The sequence below is a fragment of the Hyperolius riggenbachi genome, chromosome 2 (assembly GCF_040937935.1).
Source record: "Hyperolius riggenbachi isolate aHypRig1 chromosome 2, aHypRig1.pri, whole genome shotgun sequence".
Taxonomy (NCBI): Eukaryota; Metazoa; Chordata; class Amphibia; order Anura; family Hyperoliidae; genus Hyperolius; species Hyperolius riggenbachi.
The window spans coordinates 437157177-437179569 of NC_090647.1; the positions used below are offsets into that span (position 1 = coordinate 437157177).

General features: G+C 43.5%; 1 protein-coding gene across 1 annotated transcript in view; it reads right to left on the bottom strand.

Moving 5' to 3' along the window:
- Positions 1-22393, bottom strand: part of POLA1 (DNA polymerase alpha 1, catalytic subunit) — a 463756-nt gene that overhangs the window by 247834 nt on the left and 193529 nt on the right. The window contains 4 exon segments of the mRNA XM_068269965.1: positions 769-943; positions 3160-3291; positions 9685-9817; positions 13260-13465. Of these exon segments, the coding sequence (XP_068126066.1) occupies positions 769-943; positions 3160-3291; positions 9685-9817; positions 13260-13465 (646 nt within the window).

Below are 22393 nucleotides of genomic sequence, written 5' to 3' on the forward strand. Positions count from 1 at the left end.
TTTAAAATCAAGTTAATAGATTCTATTTAAAACTGATGAATTTCAGGTGTCTAGAAGTTTATGTAAAGTTCTGAAGCCTTCCTAAATGAATTATGCCAAGCCTACTACACTTCGTCCCTCCATATAAGGAGCGGCCTAGGTATTTTGATCACTAGCGAAGAGCACAAATTAGAAGAATATCCTTAACCTAGAGCTCAAATTTCAAAGCTTCTAGGGCACTTGTGGGAACTTCTGAAGTTAAATGCAAGCTTTAGGTGTCTTGGTTTTATTTTATTTTGCAGTTTTGTTTTTTTAACTTTATGCTAAAACATATATACTTTAAGCTAGGTATACATGAGGCCTTGTCTTGTAAGAAGGTGAGTGCTTTAATCCATGCAGATCCTGATTCAACCAATATCTGGCTTCAGCTATTACTTTTAGGAATCGGATACATAGATGTTAAAAAGTAAATACAGAGGACCTCCCAGCTCACAAAAACCTATCTGTCAGCAGACATTGCTGTGTAATGGCCTGGTGTTACCTCTATTCCCAATGAATACACATCTTATGTTTGGACCACCTGCAGGAGGTCAAAGTATCTCTTGTGTAAGATGTGCTGTGTGTTTAGAAATCGGAATCAGTTTTCCTGAACATATCATTAGAGAAGAAGATAGACCAAACACAAGAAACATAGAAAGCATTTAATTTACTTTCATTCATAATTATAATGCATACTTAATGGCTGTCAAATCAATTTTGCTTTATGTTAATGAACACTTTTATACATACCTAACCATGCAGCAATAAGCGTAGAGTCAATCCCGTCTATGGGCTCACAGATTCGAGACACCACTGGGTGGACTTGTTGTGACAGGTAGTACTGTGTGTCAATGGAAAGGTTGTCTTGTTTTTGCAGCTGTTCTGGAGCATATGCTCGCTGGCTGGCACTAAGATTTGACCCATCCTACATGAAAGAGGAAAGCACACAAGGTCTATTTTAGAGAGACTGGGACAGCAGATTTATGCTTCCTAGCACTGTGCGAGGTCAGGAACAGGTGTTTGGGCTGCATCAAATAATAATTTTGCTTCCAGGAGCTTGAAATCTCTCAATCCAAACTAATATTGCAGGTAATTCTGTAGATAGTTCAGAAACATTCAAATGTTACTAATGCTGAAAAAGAGTACATTTGGCTTATCAATGTCTAAAAATAATGTGAATCCAAAATCATTGGTAAGTAAAGAGAATAAACCAGCGCTGAGCAATCTACTGCCTACGGGCCGGTGAGCTGTACATCCAGCGCACCGATGGAAAGCCGGATTCCTCTCTTTTCCCCTCCCTCCGTGCAGAGTCGTGAGCGGGCGATTAACACGGATTAAAACTTGCCTACTCACTGCTTCCTGTGTCACATTTCCATGACAAAAGGGAGTCACATGACACGCCGTTGGAACCTGCCAGCGTGTGATACACTGGCATTTCGCATGAAAGCCTACTGCCAGGGAGACAGCGCAGCAATCGGTGAGTAGGTGATTTTTATCCACACTAATTTCCTTCTAGTGATTCGGGGGGGGGGGGGGGGGGGGGTGTTAAGAATGTTAGAGATGTGGCTCGGGTCACGCAAAGCTTGCCCAGGCCTGGACTAAACAAATCATTCACTTGATTTAAACAAAATGGAATTCACATCTTCATTCCCTTCCAAAAAATGAATATAATAAAAAAATCAAACTTTCATACTTAATCCATCCATTGCTGTGTTGCCAATGGGGAGGTTTCCTTCACTTGTACAGAATATGAGAAATCTGTCCAATGAGGCAATATGCACACCTGTTTTAAGTAGGCTGAAAAGCCAGGCCTGATTTATACCAAAAGGCAAACTTTCTTGTTGCTTCCTATGTGCTAGCGGAGCCCCTCCCATTCTATGTGCAGCCTGCTCTTATGTCTAACATCAACTGTTTCTCCCTTTCGTGGACATTTCCCTAGAGCAGCATCTTCCCTCTTCCATATACTGCTCCTCATTTGCAGGCTTCACTTCCATATTCAGCAACCCCTTTAGAAGCCCTAAACAAAACCACTCTGACACATACAAAGATAAATAAACATTCCTTCAAGCCTATGAGCATTTCAGTGCATGCTTTTCACCCTTCTCTTTTCATAACTAGGGTTATACAGGTGGCAGCTATTACTTATGAGCTTAGTAGGAGGTTTTAGATCATGGGTGTGTTTGTCATCAGCTACCCTCCCTCACAGGGGCATCATCTATGTGAAATATCACACAAGCTGAGATAACCTCCCCTGTGACATCATCAGTAGCAGCCTGTGTTTTGTTTTTCATATCCTCCACCAGTCTGCCGGATTCTGTCCCGACAATGTGAAAGGAAGGGAGGGGTTCCTCCAATAAATGTAAAATATTTTACATTTGTCATCATGCAGCTAAAAAAAGGCTGCTATTTATTATTATAAGTTAGAAAATAGATTTTATTTCTGAAATCTTGTATTTTTAATGTGGGTATACACCCGTCATTTTTACCAGCAAATTCAATCACACTGATCAAATCGGCCAGACAGCTATAGCTCAATAAGCCACATCAATCGGAATTGCAATCATTTTGCGACATACCTCAAACAAAATTATGATCAGTTGATAAATTTCAATCAGTTGGACGTTGAGATGGATCAGCAGACCATAGTGTTGCACGGTCAAATCGAACAGTGCAGCACTGCAATTTGATAGATTTTCAATGGTGAAATCAATTAAAAATCTGTGTGCAATGTATGAAGGGTTTCGCACATTTGGTGGCAATCTTAACGTGTATGGCACCTTTACAAATAAAACGTTCAAAGCAAAACAAAACACTGTCATGGATACAAGAAGGCACAATTTGAAGAAAATTCTAGCTAACTAATGATAATAAAATTACTCCAGTGTTACTGATACAATGTCTCCCTAAGGAAACTGCAGGACAACACCTTACCTAGTATTAAAACTGCAGGAATGTGGGTGATATCGCCACAATTAACTGCAAGATGTTATTTGACCGTACATATGGCTAAAAGTATGATTTCTGCACAGAGGCCATAGTTGTCATCGTTTTTATTGTTTTAAAATCCACAAGGGAAGAAACCATCATTTAATGATATTTCTGAAAATTTTAGGCTACAGTGGGGAAAATGTTGTTATTTACCTGGCACACTACATAGGAAATTGTATCCCCGGCTTTCACCTTCCTTCCCGCTTGGGAATTTATCCATAGAGCAACATGTACGTGTGGCAAACTTTTCTTGTCAGGGTAGTCCTGTGGGTCCTTTGTTAAGGCCTGTAAGATTAAGGGAAAATATATGGGTAAATCGTTGGCTTTACAGATTAGTGCAAGACAAAATACAATTAGAATTATAGGAGGAAGTTTTGGGGGCATCTGATACATTTGTAACTGATCTTAACCACTTCCCGACCGCCTAACGCACAGAGGCGGCCGGGAAGTGGAGCCCTGAAGGACCGGCTCACCCACAGAGGCGGCGGTCCTTCTAAGGGCATGGGCGGAGCGATCGCGTCATCCGTGACGCGATCCTCCGCCGGCGCCTGTCACCGTTCGCCCGCCGCAACATCCCGCCGGCTATACGGAAGCGCCGGCGGGATGTTAACCCCGCGATCGCCGCATACAAAGTGTATAATACACTTTGTAATGTTTACAAAGTGTATTATACAGGCTGCCTCCTGCCCTGGTGGTCCCAGTGTCCGAGGGACCACCAGGGCAGGCTGCAGCCACCCTAGTCTGCACCCAAGCACACTGATTTCTCCCCCCCCTGCCCCAGATCGCCCACAGCACCCATCAGACCCCCCCCTGCCCACCCCCCAGACCCCTGTTTGCACCCAATCACCCCCCTAATCACCCATCAATCACTCCCTGTCACTATCTGTCAACGCTATTTTTTTTTATCTCCCCCCCTGCCCACTGTCCCCTCCTGATCACCCCCCCACCCCTCAGATTCTCCCCAGACCCCCCCCCCCCCCCGTGTACTGTATGCATCTATCCCCCCTGATCACCTGTCAATCACCTGTCAATCACCCGTCAATCACCCCCTGTCACTGCCACCCATCAATCAGCCCCTAACCTGCCCCTTGCGGGCAATCTGATCACCCACCCACACCAATAGATCGCCCGCAGATCCGACATCAGATCACCACCCAAACGCAGTGTTTACATCTATTCTCTCCTCTAAACACCCACTAATTACCCATCAATCACCCCCTATCACCACCTGTCACTGTTACCCATCAGATCAGACCCTAATCTGCCCCTTGCGGGCACCCAATCACCCGCCTACACGCTCAGAATGCCCTCAGACCCCCCCTTATCAATTCGCCCGTGCAATATTTACATCTGTTCTTCCCTGTAATAACCCACTGATCACCTGTCAATCACCCATCAATCACCCCCTGTCACTGCCACCCATCAATCACCCCCTGTCACTGCCACCCATCAATCAGCCCCTAACCTGCCCCTTGCGGGCAATCTGATCACCCACACCAATAGATCGCTCACACATCCGACATCAGATCACCACCCAAACGCAGTGTTTACATCTATTCTCTCCTCTAAACACCCACTAATTACCCATCAATCACCCCCTATCACCACCTGTCACTGTTACCCATCAGATCAGACCCTAATCTGCCCCTTGCGGGCACCCAATCACCCGCCTACACGCTCAGATTGCCCTCAGACCCCCCCTTATCAATTCGCCAGGGCATTATTTACATCTGTCCTTCCCTGTAATAACCCACTGATCACCTGTCAATCACCCATCAATCACCCCCTGTCACTGCCACCCATCAATCACCCCCTGTCACTGCCACCCATCAATCAGCCCCTAACCTGCCCCTTGCGGGCAATCTGATCACCCACCCACACCAATAGATCGCCCGCAGATCCAACATCAGATCACCACCCAAGCGCAGTGTTTCCATCTATTCTCTCCTCTAAACACCCACTAATCACCCATCAATCACCCCCTATCACCACCTGTCACTGTTACCCATCAGATCAGACCCTAATCTGCCCCTTGCGGGCACCCAATCACCCGCCTACACGCTCAGATTGCCCTCAGACTCCTCCTTATCAATTCGCCAGTGCATTAGTTACATCTGTTCTTCCCTGTAATAACCCACTGATCACCTGTCAATCACCCATCAATCACCCCCTGTCACTGCCACCCATCAATCACCCCCTGGCACTGCCACCCATCAATCACCCCCTGTCACTGCCACTCATCAATCAGCCCCTAACCTGCCCCTTGCGGGCAATCTGATCACCCACCCACACCAATAGTTCGCCCGCAGATCCGACATCAGATCACCTCCCAAGGGCAGTGTTTATATCTGTTCTCTACCCTAAACACCCACTAATTACCCATCAATCACCCCCTGTCACTGCTACCTATCAGATTAGACCCCTATCTGCCCCTAGGGCACTCAATCACCCGCCCACACCCTCAGAATGCCCTCAGGCCCCAGCCCTGATCACCTCGCCAGTGCATTGCTTGCATCTATTCCCCCCTCTAATCACACCTTGAGACACTCATCAATCACCTCCTGTCACCCCCTAGCATACCTACCCATCAGATCAGGCCCTAATTTGCCCCGTGTGGGCTCCTGATCACTCGGCCAAACCCTCGGATCCCCCTCAGACCCCCTTCCGATCACCTCCCCAGTGCATTGATTGCATCTATTTTCCCCTCTAACCACCCCCTGAGACACCCATCAATCACCTCCTGTCACCCCCCTAGCACTCCTATCCATCAGATCAGGCCCAATACAACCTGTCATCTAAAAGGCCACCCTGCATATGACCGGTTCCACAAAATTCGCCCCCTCATAGACCACCTGTCATCAAAATTTGCAGATGCTTATACCCCTGAACAGTCATTTTGAGACATTTGGTTTCCAGACTACTCACGGTTTTGGGCCCGTAAAATGCCAGGGCGGTATAGGAACCCCAGAAACGGACCCCATTTTAGAAAAAAGACACCCCAATGTATTCTGTTAGGTGTATGACGAGTTCATAGAAGATTTTATTTTTTGTCAAAAGTTAGCGGAAATTGATTTTTGTTTTTTTTTCACAAAGTGTCATTTTTCACTAACTTGTGACAAAAAAAATAAAATCTTCTATGAACTCGCCATACACCTAACGGAATACCTTGGGGTGTCTTCTTTCTAAAATGGGGTCACTTGTGGGGTTCCTATACTGCCCTGGCATTTTAGGGGCCCTAAACCGTGAGGAGTAGTCTAGAAAACAAATGCCTCAAAATGACCTGTGATTAGGACGTTGGGCCCCTTAGCGCACCTAGGCTGCAAAAAAGTGTCACACATGTGGTATCGCCGTACTCAGGAGAAGTAGTATAATGTGTTTTGGGGTGTATTTTTACACATACCCATGCTGGGTGGGAGAAATCTCTCTGTAAATGGACAATTGTGTGTAAAAAAAAATCAAACAATTGTCATTTACAGAGGTATTTCTCCCACCCAGCATGGGTATGTGTAAAAATACACCCCAAAACACATTATACTACATCTCCCGAGTACGGCGATACCACATGATTGGCACTTTTTTGCAGCCTAACTGCGCTAAGGGGCCCAAAGTCCAATGAGTACCTTTAGGATTTCACAGGTCATTTTTGTTTCAAGACTACTCCTCACGGTTTAGGGCCCCTAAAATGCCAGGGCAGTATAGGAACCCCACAAATGACCCCATTCTAGAAAGAAGACACCCAAACGTATTCCGTTAGGAGTATGGTGAGTTCATAGAAGATTTTATTTTTTGTCACAAGTTAGCGGAAAATGACACTTTGTGAAAAAAAACAATTAAAATCAATTTCCGCTAACTTGTGACAAAAAAATAAAAACTTCTATGAACTCACCATACTCCTAACGGAATACCTTGGGGTGTCTTCTTTCTAAAATGGGGTCATTAGTGGGGTTCCTATACTGCCCTGGCATTTTAGGGGCCCTAAACCGTGAGGAGTAGTCTTGAAACGAAATTTCTCAAAATGACCTGTGAAATCCTAAAGGTACTCATTGGACTTTGGGCCCTTTAGCGCAGTTAGGGTGCAAAAAAGTGCCACACATGTGGTACCGCCGTACTCGGGAGAAGTAGTATAATGTGTTTTGGGGTGTATTTTTACACATACCCATGCTGAGTGGGAGAAAGATCTCTGTAAATGGACAATTGTGTGTAAAAAAAAATTAACAAATTGTCATTTACAGAGATATTTCTCCCACCCAGCATGGGTATGTGTAAAAATACACCCCAAAACACATTATACTACTTCTCCTGAGTACGGCAATACCACATGTGTGGCACTTTTTTGCAGCCTAACTGCGCTAAGGGGTCCAAAGTCCAATGAGCACCTTTAGGCTTTACAGGGGTGCTTACAATTTAGCACCCCTCAAAATGTCAGGACAGTAAACACACCCCACAAATGACCCCATTTTGGAAAGTAGACCCTATAAGGTATTCAGAGAGGGGCATGGTGAGTCCGTGGCAGATTTCATTTTTATTTGTCGCAAGTTAGAAGAAATGGAAACTTTTTTTTTTTTTTTCACAAAGTGTCATTTTCCGCTTACTTGTGGCAAAAAATAATATCTTCTATGAACTCACTATGCCTCTCAGTGAATACTTTGGGATGTCTTCTTTCTAAAATGGGGTCATTTGGGGGGTATTTATACTATCCTGGAATTCTAGCCCCTCATGAAACATGACAGGGGGTCAGAAAAGTCATAGATGCTTGAAAATGGGAAAATTCACTTTTTGCACCATAGTTTGTAAACGCTATAACTTTTACCCAAACCAATAAATATACACTGAATGGGTTTTTTTTATCAAAAACATGTTTGTCCACATTTTTCGCGCTGCATGTATACAGAAATTTTACTTTATTTGAAAAATGTCAGCACAGAAAGTTAAAAAAATCATTTTTTTGCCAAAATTCATGTCTTTTTTGATGAATATAATAAAAAGTAAAAATCGCAGGAGCAATCAAATAGCACTAAAAGAAAGCTTTATTAGTGACAAGAAAAGGAGCCAAAATTCATTTAGGTGGTAGGTTGTATGAGCGAGCAATAAACCGTGAAAGCTGCAGTGGTCTGAATGGAAAAAAAGTGGCCGGTCCTTAAAGAGAATCTGTATTGTTAAAATCGCAGAAAAGTAAGCATACCAGTGCGTTAGGGGACATCTCCTATTACCCTCTGTCACAATTTCGCCGCTCCTCGCCGCATTAAAAGTGGTTAAAAACAGTTTTAAAAAGTTTGTTTATAAACAAACAAAATGGCCACCAAAACAGGAAGTAGGTTGATGTACAGTATGTCCACACATAGAAAATACATTCATACACAAGCAGGCTGTATACATCCTTCCTTTTGTATCTCAAGAGATCATTATACACAGGCAGTGTGCATAGAGGGGCCAGGAGGGGGGAGATGCATCACAGAACCACAACACTGAAGAACTTGGCAGCCTTCCAGACACAGGCTGACAAGTCTGACAAGAGAGAGATAAGTTGATTTATTACAGAGATGGTGATAGTAGAACGTGCTGCAGTAAGCCAGAACACATTAGAATAGCTTTTGGAACTTGTAGGATGATAAAAAACAGGATGTAATTTTTGTTACGGAGTCTCTTTAAGGGGTAGAAAGCCCTAGGTCCTCAAGTGGTTAAAAGAATGAGAATCTTAAAGTGAATCTATAGTATGGTCTATCTGATAGTAAGCCTGTAAACTCTCTCTAAAAGTAAACTACCTGCAAAATACTTCAGGCTTATGTTTGGCTCCTTTTCTTGTGGAGCCAAACATAATGTCCATTCAGAAACCCTGAACGGACATTCACAAACACTTTATTCAGTCATACTGCAAATTCTCTTGATATTGGTACAAAGGGTAGGTAGAGCCATAGTCAAAAACTGAAATGGTAGTCCCATAAAGCCTAACCTCTTCTTGTTTTGTTATTTCATATAAACATTTGTTTCATAGGAGGATGGCTACAAAAATATACAATGGCTGTGTAGGTTTCTTACTTAGAAAGCTCCTATGAGAAATAGATTATAAGATGTATGAAAACTAGACACCTGTTCATCAGTTGTCTAGTTGTCAGATCAGTTGTTCCTGACATTATTGTCAGACCTGACAAGATTAGCTGCATTCTTCTTTCTGGTGTTATTCAGACACTACTGCAATCAAATAGATCAGCAAGGTTGTCAGCAAGGACAAATCTCAGCATAGCACGGTGGCGTAGTGGTTGGCTCTCTCGCCTTGCAGCGCTGGGTCTCTGGTTCAAATCCCAGCCAGGGCACTATCTGCAAAGAGTTTATATGTTCTCTCCGTGTCTGCGTGGGTTTCCTCCGGGCGCTCCGGTTTCCTCCCACATTCCAAAAACATACGGATAAGTTAATTGGCTCCCCCTAAAAAAAAAATTGGCGCAAGACTACAGTACTTACACTACATAATATAGACATATGGCAATGGTAGGGATTAGATTGTGAGCTCCTTTGAGGGACAGTTAGTGACAAGATATATATATACACTGTACAGCGCTGCGTAATATGTCGGCGCTATATAAATACTAAATAATAATAATAGCACATGTACAATTAAAGTCTAATTTCAAGATAGAAGTATAGGTAAGGGGGGAGTATGCAATTCTCAATCATAAACATTACCTTATTAATTTCATACTGGCTGATAGGGACACCACCATTAACCACGTTTTCTCCAATCTCAATGAGCTTTTTCTGAATGTTTTCAACTATGGTATCACGAGGCTGATCTGACAGGATCTGACTGATTACGTAACTGAAAAGACAGAATTAAACAGGACACAATGATGGGCCAAGAAAAACAAATGGTTTGAGAATATAATCTATCTATCCGTCTATCTATCCGTGGCCAGCACGGTGGCGTAGTGGTAAGGGCTCTTTCACATTAGGGCAGATTTTCTGCGTTTCAACGCAAAGGGTAAAGTTTGCGTTACCCAAGGTGAAATGAAAGTCCATAGACTTTCATTTTAGCTTTCACATATAACGCAGCCTTTTTGTGCGTTGCGTTACACTGCACCCAGGCACAGTTTTTCAGCCGACGCTAGCTTTATGCGTTACAATGTTAGTCAATGTAAAATGCACACTATGCGCGTTTTTAATCCGTTAACGCAGGTAATCAGTCCCAGAATGCAACAGAGGAACAATGTAGAAAGTTGAAAGCTAAAAGAAAAAAAAATTACCTGCGTTTTTCTATGTGCTGTAACGCATTGAAAACGGATTAAAAACGCACACTCACTGCAGTGCAACGCATATCAAAACGCATACAACAAAACGTATGCTTTGAGCGTTCTCCAACGCAAGCTCTGATGTGAAAGAGCCCTTAGCTCTCTCGCCTTGCAGCGCTGGGTCCCTGGTTCGAATCCCAGCCAGGGTACTATCTGCAAAGAGTTTGTATGTTCTCTCCGTGTCTGCGTGGGTTTCCTCCGGGCACTCCAGTTTCCTCCCACATTCCAAAAACATACAAATAAGTTAATTGGCTTCCCCTAAAAATTGGCCCTAGACTACAGTACTTACACTACATAATATAGACATATGGCAATGGTAGGGATTAGATTGTGAGCTCCTTTGAGGGTCAGTTAGTGACAAGATATATATATACACTGTACAGCGCTGCATAATATGTCGGCGCTATATAAATACTAAATAATAATAATAATAATCTCTATACAATTGTTTTACTGCAATCAATAACTGGAAATCTACAACACCCACACTAACTCAAACAAACATTCATACAATTGTAAATAGGTCTTTGCTAAAAATTGGGGACACGTGGGCTTCTAATCCAAAGAGCTCATCACTGGCCTAATCAATATGCAGATAACAGGTTACCTGCAAATAAAGAGCAGATCATGGATACACACTATTTTTTTTAAACTCTTGGTATATAAATGTATTTACTGTGAAATATGATTAAATACACAAAGTGTGAGGTTCTGTACATTTCCAAGGAGACTCAGAAATCACACTCCCTGGTAATTAATTATCTATATTGGTGTGAGAAACCCGAAGGAGGAAAAGTGTTCTGCTCACTTAATCACTTTATCTAAGGGTGGCTTTATTTCAAGCTTCTTAAGCAGCTTGGTTGTTCCTTTATTACACAATGTCGACGATTGATGCATCCAGTTCCTCTTGTGTGGAGCAAAATATCTTAGATGTGCCATTGTCAACACTTAAGGAACACGCAATTCATACCACTAAATCTGGATTTCCTACTGCCTGAGCATCCTTTGTGAAGCTGAAGTCCCTCACTGAGATAGGACAAAAGCACACAGCATTCAATATTTTCATATTTGTTACTATGCTTTTTACAAGATAAATTCAAGAGGCAGCACTGGCAGCAAAGCAATTTGAGTTTATTGCACGCCCGCTCTCAGCCGAGACGCGTTCTATTCTGGATGGTCATTTTAACATTTCACTATTGTGTGTGGATAAAATGCAGAAGCCAACACTAACACATATAAATAAGCATTCTGCCCCAATAATAAGCATTACAGTGTTTTGAAGGCACAGCCTAAAAACCTTACTTAACATAAGTTACTAGGGATGGTCAATCAGATGCAAATAATTCCTAGTTGATGCAGGATGAAGTAGATTTTTGCAGCTTGAAAATGGACCAGTCATGCCATGCTGTAATTTAAGTACAGTGATCAGATTTTTCTGTGCTCAAACTGGTATGGGAATGAGGCCAGGGCAGGGGTAATGGTTTGGGGGGGATGGTTTGGGTAGAGGGGGCAGGCGGGCCAATGTTAGGAGGTGGGCACGTGATATTATTTTACCTACTAATTTCGTGAGATTATCTGCATGCCCAAGTTGCCTACCTCTACTGAGTAAGTAGTTTTCACCTTATTACTCCTTACTAGTTCCCTTTAAGCATTGTAACCCCCCCCCCCCCCCCAACATATAGTTAAGCAGTGTGAGCCCACCACCATAAGTTTAACTATGCTGCCCAGAAACCGCTAAATGGGGGCATAAAAGAAGAAACACTGATAGAGTGCCCCACTGCGTCTCTGATCTGTGGGCGGTCCAATATTTTCAAGAGGTGAGCACGGGAGCTGGGATATTTGGCAGCCCACTTGGGACATGTCCCAGGTAAACAGGAATGCCTGTTCTATGAAATTTAAGCAAAATAATGAAGTGCAATAGTATTAAACACACATAAAACTGTAGGTCCAGATAATCTGAAAAGCCAGACATCTTTTTTCCTTTAACTAATTCGTTTTCAACTAACATAACAAAAATCATCATCAAAAAAAAAAAAAAAAAAAAAAAGAACGAAGGCTCACTATAGGCCTATGCATGTGCCTCTTCTGGCAGCAAATAATGACAGATATATCCTAATGAGGTCCTATGTGACAGAAATAAAGGCTTAAATTAATAATAGCGTCAGATATGAACTGGTCACATTACAGATAAGGTCATATGATTGTGTAGGTGTTTACACGCAAATATTGTAGGACAGCTGGTCTTCATACATAAGCGCTACTTGTGCCTGGTACACACCAGGCAATTTTTGTCAGATCGATGGGTCGAATTGACAATTTTCTACAGTCCGATCTGATTTCTGGTTAATTTTGTATAGGTGCGATCGGAAAATCTGTGGTTACACAGACATGTACTGTAGACCTACAGGATAAATTCTAAAAAATAAGGTTTTATCTGTAACTGCATCGAGACGAGTATTGGTGGGTACACACATTGGTCACACCAAATGACCTTTGGCTGTGGGAAGATACATTTTCCTAAACACAAAACAAATATTCACATCCCCTTTTGAAATTACACCACTTGCTAAGTGTTCCAATCCTCAAATCTCACAATTTGTATTTTATGATTTTGAATATGGTACTAAATTTGTACCGTTGAGCCCCAAATTATCCTACCTGTGCATTTACCTGAAGAAAAACAACAACACACACACACACTATTGGTGGGACTTGAGCATCTGTTTGGAAATCCCTAACTTAGCTACTACTCATAGTAGCGTTGTAGTTATCAATGTACAACACAGTTTCCTTTCTCTCTCACGCTCTTTTTTTCATGGCAAAAGTATCACCCATGGTCACATAGCAAATATTGAAAAGGATGTAGACTAGCTCTTGGATATCTTGAAACCAATGAACTAGCACTGGCTCTTCTCATGTATTACAAAAAGTCAAAACTGAGTCAAGTAAAAGCTCTACACAGAGACTCCTTACTTTCCAGCCATTTTTGCAAGTTCACACCAATCTCTCCTGACAATATCCAGACCCTTCAGTTCCTGTTTGGTGACGTATTTTCCGTCTCCTGTCGGCTCCACTGTGAGTGCCGCATACTTCTTTTTCTTTAGCAGCAGAAGTGACTTAAAGACTCCATCAATGTCAATTTCCAGCAGTTTGTAGGACTTGTTTACCTCACTTTTAACCTATAAAAGATGAGGGGGGAAAACACAGACTGTTTAAGTACATCTAAAAACAAGGTATCATCAGCAAAGGTTATTTTGCTTACCGAGCAAACGCAAATCATTTGACAAATGCACGTGCCATTCACAGGCAGTATTGATGATCACCTTCTGACTCTACTTGCAGCTCCTAATAATGTTGTAAAATTATATCCAAGTTGAAGCCAAGGCCAAAGTATCCCATTACCTTTTAAAAGCATATGTATGAAGATTTGTACAGTGTATCATTGGAACTGCTCTTTAGCAATATTTCTGTAAGCTTTGGGGCTGCTAAAGATCTTCAGCCAAAATTTTAATTACAATATTATTAGATTTAAACACATGGTCGTATGGGCTCTATTTCCAGAAATGGCAGAGATATCCCCAAGAAATCATATGGTTCCGTCACTTTGGAGAAGCAATAACAGTAGTTTTACTCATGTTTCAGGGTCCCCATTGCAGCGGATTTTCAAATCTGAGTTTCCAGCCTGCTAACTAACACAATGCACTGCTAGAAATTATGATGCAGTTCACTAGTCATCAATAATGATCCAGAGTGAGCTAAACCCCCAGCAGGCACTTTACCACCTAGCCCATTCTCTCTCATGTCTTGTAGGGACTTTAGTAACTGTACAATTCATATTGGTGTTTTGTGCATGTATATGTTCAGCCTATTGTCTACCAGCCGCCATTCAACTACAACCGAATACAGCTCAATGGCAGCTCTTGAAACCCCATGTATCAGCATTTGACATACAATATGGCTACCCAGCAGCAAAAAAACTACCTTATGTAGAGGCTAAGTGCAGCCACGCTCAGATGTGCCTCCGTAGGAAGGATGCCTCTCCACTACCTGTGCCAAGTGCTAGCAAGCACCCAAACAGTGCACAGGAGCAGCTGGCAAGCAGTAAATGCATTGATTGAACTTTATTGTCCAGTTAACGTGAGAGCTATTCCATCAGAGTTTTACAATAGTAACTGTGCAGACTAGTGATTCCACTCGCTTCTGAATGGCCAATATATATTTGAAGTGTAATTGCAAAGAACTATCCTGTTGGTGCTACAGATTTAAGAATCTGAATGCCAGAAGTCTGTGCAATACCCCTGAATCAATTGTAATCCATGAGTGGAGATGCGGGACCTATCAGTGAAGAGATGGGAGGAGTTATGCAAAATGATGTGCGAGGACCTTTTAAAAGGAACACGACGGTGCCACTCATGTGACCGTCTGTCGAAGCCCGATGGGCGGGCGATGCTAGTTACGGCGAGAGCAGCGTGGTGACGTCACCGCTGCACAGCGTCTGGGACGGAGCTCTGCTGGAGTTTTGGCTGGTGGTCAGCGATTGAGGGGATCCGGAATGTCAGTGTTTGGCTTGCGTGCTGCACCCACAATGTGCAGTGGCATTGGAGCGGTGCATCGATCACAGGAGGTGGTGAAAGCCCTATTAGGCACCGCGCAGCACGCACAGGTGGTGGTGTGAGCCCTCCTGTGCGCCACGCTGTTATACACAAGTTGTTTCATCCTGCCGGCTACTCCTTACAAGGGAGAGGCGTGGGCACCAGTATACTTCAGGAAGCATTTATTGCACATTACGTGTAAAACAAATGTAGCAGCGTATCACATTGGTAAAACCCAGGGATTACATCACCCTTCCAGATGACACCTTACCCACAGAGCCCGTCCTCCCGACAAGTGTTTCGCACCAGCCGGTGCTTGATCACGGGTTGCTCAGCTCAATGGCGTCAGGTAATCCAACCATACTGCCGGCTACACTGGTATAGCTATACCTGCATGAATTGTATTATAGCCCTAGAAGTCTTAGGTGATTAGCTTAAGCGGGACACTATTTCATACGCTTTGGATTAGCATACATACCTCAGGAGGATTGTGAACCGGACAACACTGCCAATACGAATGTGAACTTGTCATTTAGGAAGTGATAGTTCACCATGGACTCCCGGGAGTACAGAGATAATTGTATGGGTGCGGTGTGAGTGTGCTGTTGTGTGACACAGCCAGCTGTGTATGCTTCAGGCTGTAAAAACACCATATGCTGCTCTTTTTAGTGAGATAGCAGGATTTGTATTGCAGTTATTTAATAAAATATTGTGCATCAAGTAGACCACTGTGGAACATTGGTTTTTTTGGTTTAAGCAGTAAATGCACCTTTTTCAGCTGCTCATATCTAAGAGGCTTAAATGTGACCATGGCCATAGTTGCTCAATCTGGTAATTTTAGACCAGATTTAATTAAAGCCTCCTGAACTGAATCCAACCTAACGCCAATGCGGTCTGTAGGCATTTTAAAAAGCTAATACAGTATGTTGAATGGGCATTCTAGTTCCAATTCATACACCATAGCTTCTGAAAATCTGTACAGGCAAAGTTGGAGATCTTGTTTTCATTTGCTTAGAAGCTCTTTGAATAACTTATGACAAATCAATCAATTTTAAAATACAGTGGAACCTTGGTTTTCAAGCATAATTCATTCCAGAAGTAGGCTTGTAATTCAAAAGCGCTCTTATATGAAAGCGAGTTTCCCCATAAGAATTAATGGAAACCCAGATGATTCCTTTAGCAATCCAAAAACAGTTATATTAACCACTTGCCGACCGCCCACAGCCCATGGGCGGCGGCAAAGTGGATGCCTTAAGGACCGCAATACGCCTTAGGGCGTTGCGTCCTTTTCCTATGCCGGGGGAGCGATCGCGTCATTGATGACGCGCGCTTCCCCTGGCAACTGGCTCCGCCCACCCGCCGTAACATCCCGCTGGCCATACGGAAGCGCCGGCGGGATGTTAACCCCGCGATCGCCGCTACAAAGTGTATAATACACTTTGTAATGTATACAAAGTGTATTATACAGGCTGCCTCCTGCCCTGGTGGTCCCAGTGTCGGAGGGACCACCAGGGCAGGCTGCAGCCACCCTAGTCTGCAACCAAACACACTGATCTGCCCCCCCCCCCCCCCCGCCCACTGATCGCCCACAGCACCCCTCAGACCCCCCCCTGCCCACCCCCCAGACCCCTGTTTGCACCCAATCACCCCCCTAATAACCCATCAATCACTCCCTGTCACTATCTATCAACGCTATTTTTTTTTTATCTCCCCCCCTGCCCCCTCCTGATCACCCCCCCACCCCTCAGATTCTCCCCAGGACCCCCCCCAGACCCCCCCCCCTGTGTATTGTATGCATGTATCCCCCCTGATAACCTGTCAATCACCCGTCAATCACCCATCAATCACCCATCAATCACCCATCAATCACCCCCTGTCACTGCCACCCAACAATCAGCCCCTAACCTGCCCCTTGCGGGCAATCTGATCACCCACCCACACCAATAGATCGCCCGCAGATCCGACATCAGATCACCTCCCAAATCCATTGTTTACATCTATTCTCTCCTCTAAACACCCACTAATTACCCATCAATCACCCATCAATCACCCCCTATCACCACCTGTCACTTTTACCTATCAGATCAGACCCTAATCTGCCCCTTGCGGGCACCCAATCACCCGCCAACACGCTCAGATTGCCCTCTGACCCCCCCTTATCAATTCGCCAGTGCATTAATTACATCTGTTCTTCCCTGTAATAACCCACTGATCACCTGTCAATCACTTATCACCCATCAATCACCCCCTGTCACTGCCACCCATCAATCAGCCCCTAACCTGCCCCTTGCGGGCAATCTGATCACCCACCAACACCAATAGATCGCCCGCAGATCCGACATCAGATCACCTCCCAAATCCATTGTTTACATCTATTCTCTCCTCTAAACACCCACTAATTACCCATCAATCACCCCCTATCACCACCTGTCACTGTTACCTATCAGATCAGACCCTAATCTGCCCCTTGCGGGCACCCAATCACCCGCCCACACGCTCAGATTGCCCTCAGACCCCCCCTCCCCCCCTTATCAATTCGCCAGTGCATTAATTACATCTGGTCTTCCCTGTAATAATCCACTGATCACCTGTCAATCACCTGCCAATCACCTATCACCCATCAATCACCCCCTGTCACTGCCACCCATCAATCAGCCCCTAACCTGCCCCTTGCGGGCAATTTGATCACCCACCCACACCAATAGATCGCCCGCAGATCCGACATCAGATCACCTCCCAAATCCATTGTTTACATCTATTCTCTCCTCTAAACACCCACTAATTACCCATCAATCACCCCCTATCACCACCTGTCACTTTTACCTATCAGATCAGACCCTAATCTGCCCCTTGCGGGCACCCAATCACCCGCCAACACGCTCAGATTGCCCTCTGACCCCCCCTTATCAATTCGCCAGTGCATTCATTACATCTGTTCTTCCCTGTAATAACCCACTGATCACCTGTCAATCACCTGCCAATCACCTATCACCCATCAATCACCCCCTGTCACTGCCACCCATCAATCAGCCCCTAACCTGCCCCTTGCGGGCAATCTGATCACCCACCCACACCATCCGATCGCCTGCAGACCCGCAGTCAGATCACCTCCCAAGTGCATTGCATCTGTTCTCTCCTCTAAACACCCACTAATTACCCATCAATCACCCCCTGTCACTGCTACCCATCAGATTAGACCCCCATCTGCCCCTAGGGCACCCAATCACCCGCCCACACCCTCAGACCCCAGCCCTGATCACCTCGCCATTGCATTACTTGCATCTATTCCCCCCACTAATCACACCTTGAGACACCCATCAATCACCTCCTGTCACTACCTGTCACCCCCTAGCACACCTACCCATCAGATCAGGCCCTAATTTGCCCCGTGTGGGCTCCTGATCACTCGGCCAAACCCTCAGATCCCCCTCAGACCCCCTTCTGATCACCTCCCCAGTGCATTGAGTGCATCTATTTTCCCCTCTAATCACCCCCTGAGACACCCATCAATCACCTCCTGTCACCCCCCTAGCACTCCTATCCATCAGATCAGGCCCAATACAACCTGTCATCTAAAAGGCCACCCTGCTTATGACCGGTTCCACAAAATTCGGCCCCTCATAGACCACCTGTCATCAAAATTTGCAGATGCTTATACCCCTGAACAGTCATTTTGAGACATTTGGTTTCCAGACTACTCACGGTTTTGGGCCCGTAAAATGCCAGGGCGGTATAGGAACCCCACAAGTGACCCCATTTTAGAAAAAAGACACCCCAAGGTATTCTGTTAGGTGTATGACGAGTTCATAGAAGATTTTATTTTTTGTCAAAAGTTAGCGGAAATTGATTTTTATTGGGTTTTTTTCACAAAGTGTCATTTTTCACTAACTTGTGACTAAAAATAAAATCTTCGATGACCTCGCCATACACCTAATGGAATACCTTGGGGTGTCTTCTTTCTAAAATGGGGTCACTTGTGGGGTTCCTATACTGCCCTGGCATTTTAGGGGCCCTAAACCGTGAGGAGTAGTCTAGAAAACAAATGCCTCAAAATGACCTGTGAATAGGACGTTGGGCCCCTTAGCGCACCTAGGCTGCAAAAAAAGTGTCACACATGTGGTATCGCCGTACTCAGGAGAAGTAGTATAATGTGTTTTGGGGTGTATTTTTACACATACCCATGCTGGGTGGGAGAAATCTCTCTGTAAATGGACAATTGTGTGTAAAAAAAAATCAAACAATTGTCATGTACAGAGATATTTCTACCACCCAGCATGGGTATGTGTAAAAATACACCACAAAACACATTATACTACTTTATTATTATTATTATTTATTGTATTTATAAAGCGCCAACATATTACGCAGCGCTGGACAATAAATATATACAATGATACAAGGATGACATACATAGGGTTATACACATAGAACAAAGTTATACATACAAATTGTACAAAATACATGATCATGCAATATGGGCTGGTTAGGTAGGCCCAGTAATACAAGTACAGGCTGTCATAGGACAGGAGCACATGATCCTGTAGATTACACTAGGGAGTGGAGGACCCTGCCAGAGGCTTACAATCTACTTCTCCTGAGTACGGCGGTACCACATGTGTGGCACTTTTTTACACCCTAAGTGCGCTAAGGGGCCCAAAGTCCAATGAGTACCTTTAGGATTTCACAGGTCATTTTGCGACATTTAGTTTCAAGACTACTCCTCGCGGTTTAGGGCCCCTAAAATGCCAGGGCAGTATAGGAAACCCACAAATGACCCCATTCTAGAAAGGAGACACCCAAAGGTATTCCGTTAGGAGTATGGTGAGTTCATAGAAGATTTTATTTTTTGTCACAAGTTAGCGGAATATGACACTTTGTGAAGAAAAACAATTCAAATCAATTTCCGCTAACTTGTGGCAAAAAATAAAATCTTCTATGAACTCACCATATTCCTAACGGAATACCTTGGGGTGTCTTCTTTGTAAAATGGGGTCATTTGTGGGGTTCCTATACTGCCCTGGCATTTTAGGGGCCCTAAACCGTGAGGAGTAGTCTTGAAACAAAAATGACCTGTGAAATCCTAAAGGTACTCATTGGACTTTGGGCCCTTTAGCGCAGTTAGGGTGCAAAAAAGTGCCACACGTGGTATTGCCGTACTCGGGAGAAGTAGTATAATGTGTTTTGGGGTGTATTTTTACACATACCCATGCTGGGTGGGAGAAATACCTCTGTAAATGACAATCTTTTGATTTTTTTACACACAATTGTCCATTTACAGAGTTATTTCTCCCACCCAGCATGGGTATGTGTAAAAATACACCCCAAAACACATTGTACTACTTCTCCCGAGTACGGCGATACCACATGTGTGGCACTTTTTTGCACCCTAACTGCGCTAAAGGGCCCAAAGTCCAATGAGTACCTTTAGGATTTCACAGGTCATTTTGAGAAATTTCGTTTCAAGACTACTCCTCACGGTTTAGGGCCCCTTAAATGCCAGGGCAGTATAGGAACCCCACAAATGACCCCATTTTAGAAAGAAGACACCCCAAGGTATTCCGTTAGTAGTATGGCGAGTTCATAGAAGATTTTATTTTTTGTCACAAGTTAGCGGAAATTGATTTTAATTGTGTTTTTTCACAAAGTGTCATTTTCCGCTAACTTTTGACAAAAAATAAAATCTTCTATGAACTCACCATACTCCTAACGGAATACCTTGGGGTGTCTTCTTTCTAAAATGGGGTCATTTGTGGGGTTCCTATACTGCCCTGGCATTTTAGGGGCCCTAAACCGTGAGGAGTAGTCTTGAAACGAAATTTCTCAAAATGACCTGTGAAATCCTAAAGGTACTCATTGGACTTTGGGCCCTATAGTGCAGTTAGGGTGCAAAAAAGTGCCACACATGTGGTATCGCCGTACTCAGGAGAAGTAGTATAATGTGTTTTGTGGTGTATTTTTACACATACCCATGCTGAGTGGGAGAAAGATCTCTGTAAATGGACAATTGTGTGTAAAAAAAATTAACAAATTGTCATTTACAGAGATATTTCTCCCACCCAGCATGGGTATGTGTAAAAATACACCCCAAAACACATTATACTACTTCTCCTGAGTACAGCAATACCACATGTGTGGCACTTTTTTGCAGCCTAACTGCGCTAAGGGGTCCAAAGTCCAATGAGCACCTTTAGGCTTTACAGGGGTGCTTACAATTTAGCACCCCCCAAAATGTCAGGACAGTAAACACACCCCACAAATGACCCCATTTTGGAAAGTAGACCCTTCAAGGTATTCAGAGAGGGGCATGGTGAGTCCGTGGCAGATTTCATTTTTTTTTGTCGCAAGTTAGAAGAAATGGAAACTTTTTTTTTTTTCCTCACAAAGTGTCATTTTCCGCTTACTTGTGACAAAAAATAATATCTTCTATGAACTCACTATGCCTCTCAGTGAATACTTTGGGATGTCTTCTTTCCAAAATGGGGTCATTTGGGGGGTATTTATACTATCCTGGAATTCTAGCCCCTCATGAAACATGACAGGGGGTCAGAAAAGTCAGAGATGCTTGAAAATGGGAAAATTCACTTTTTGCACCATAGTTTGTAAACGCTATAACTTTTACCCAAACCAATAAATATACACTGAATGGGTTTTTTTTTTAATCAAAAACATGTTTGTCCACATTTTTCGCGCTGCATGTATACAGAAATTTTACTTTATTTGAAAAATGTCAGCACAGAAAGTTAAAAAAATCATTTTTTTGCCAAAATTCATGTCTTTTTTGATGAATATAATAAAAAGTAAAAATCGCAGGAGCAATCAAATAGCACCAAAAGAAAGCTTTATTAGTGACAAGAAAAGGAGCCAAAATTCATTTAGGTGGTAGGTTGTATGAGCGAGCAATAAACCGTGAAAGCTGCAGTGGTGTGAATGGAAAAAAAGTGGCCGGTCCTTAAGGGGTAGAAAGCCCTAGGTCCTCAAGTGGTTAAAATAGTATAAAAAATGTAAACAAGACTTTCGCTATAACAGAATTATTGCCATCATTTGGCTGGCCCCAACCTTTTTTCTGTGTGGCTATTACAAGGAACTTATCCAATGACAGCTACTGTTGGGCATTTCATGGAAATCCGACAGTCTCTACACTAAGATTAAGTACAATCATGCAGCGCCAAAAGGAGAAGAACTATCGGCTCAACTGTGATGATGGGACGCATCCTTTTTTTTTTTTTTTTGCTTGTATATCAAGACACTGCTTGTATATCGAGTCATAATTTCACAAAAATGTTTGCTTGTATTGCAAAATGGTTACTCTCAATACAAGGTTTTACTGTACCTGGTTAAGATCTTAACCAGTGGCCACTTCCTGCACTACAGCTTGTCTATCCTAAAGGCCGCAATCTTCTCAAAGATTTAGACTGTGCCCCGCTCCCTTGCAGTCTGAACAGTGGAGATAATGCAATCCAGATCCAAGGAGCAACCACACCCACAAAGCATGTAATCTGACTACCTCACATAAGC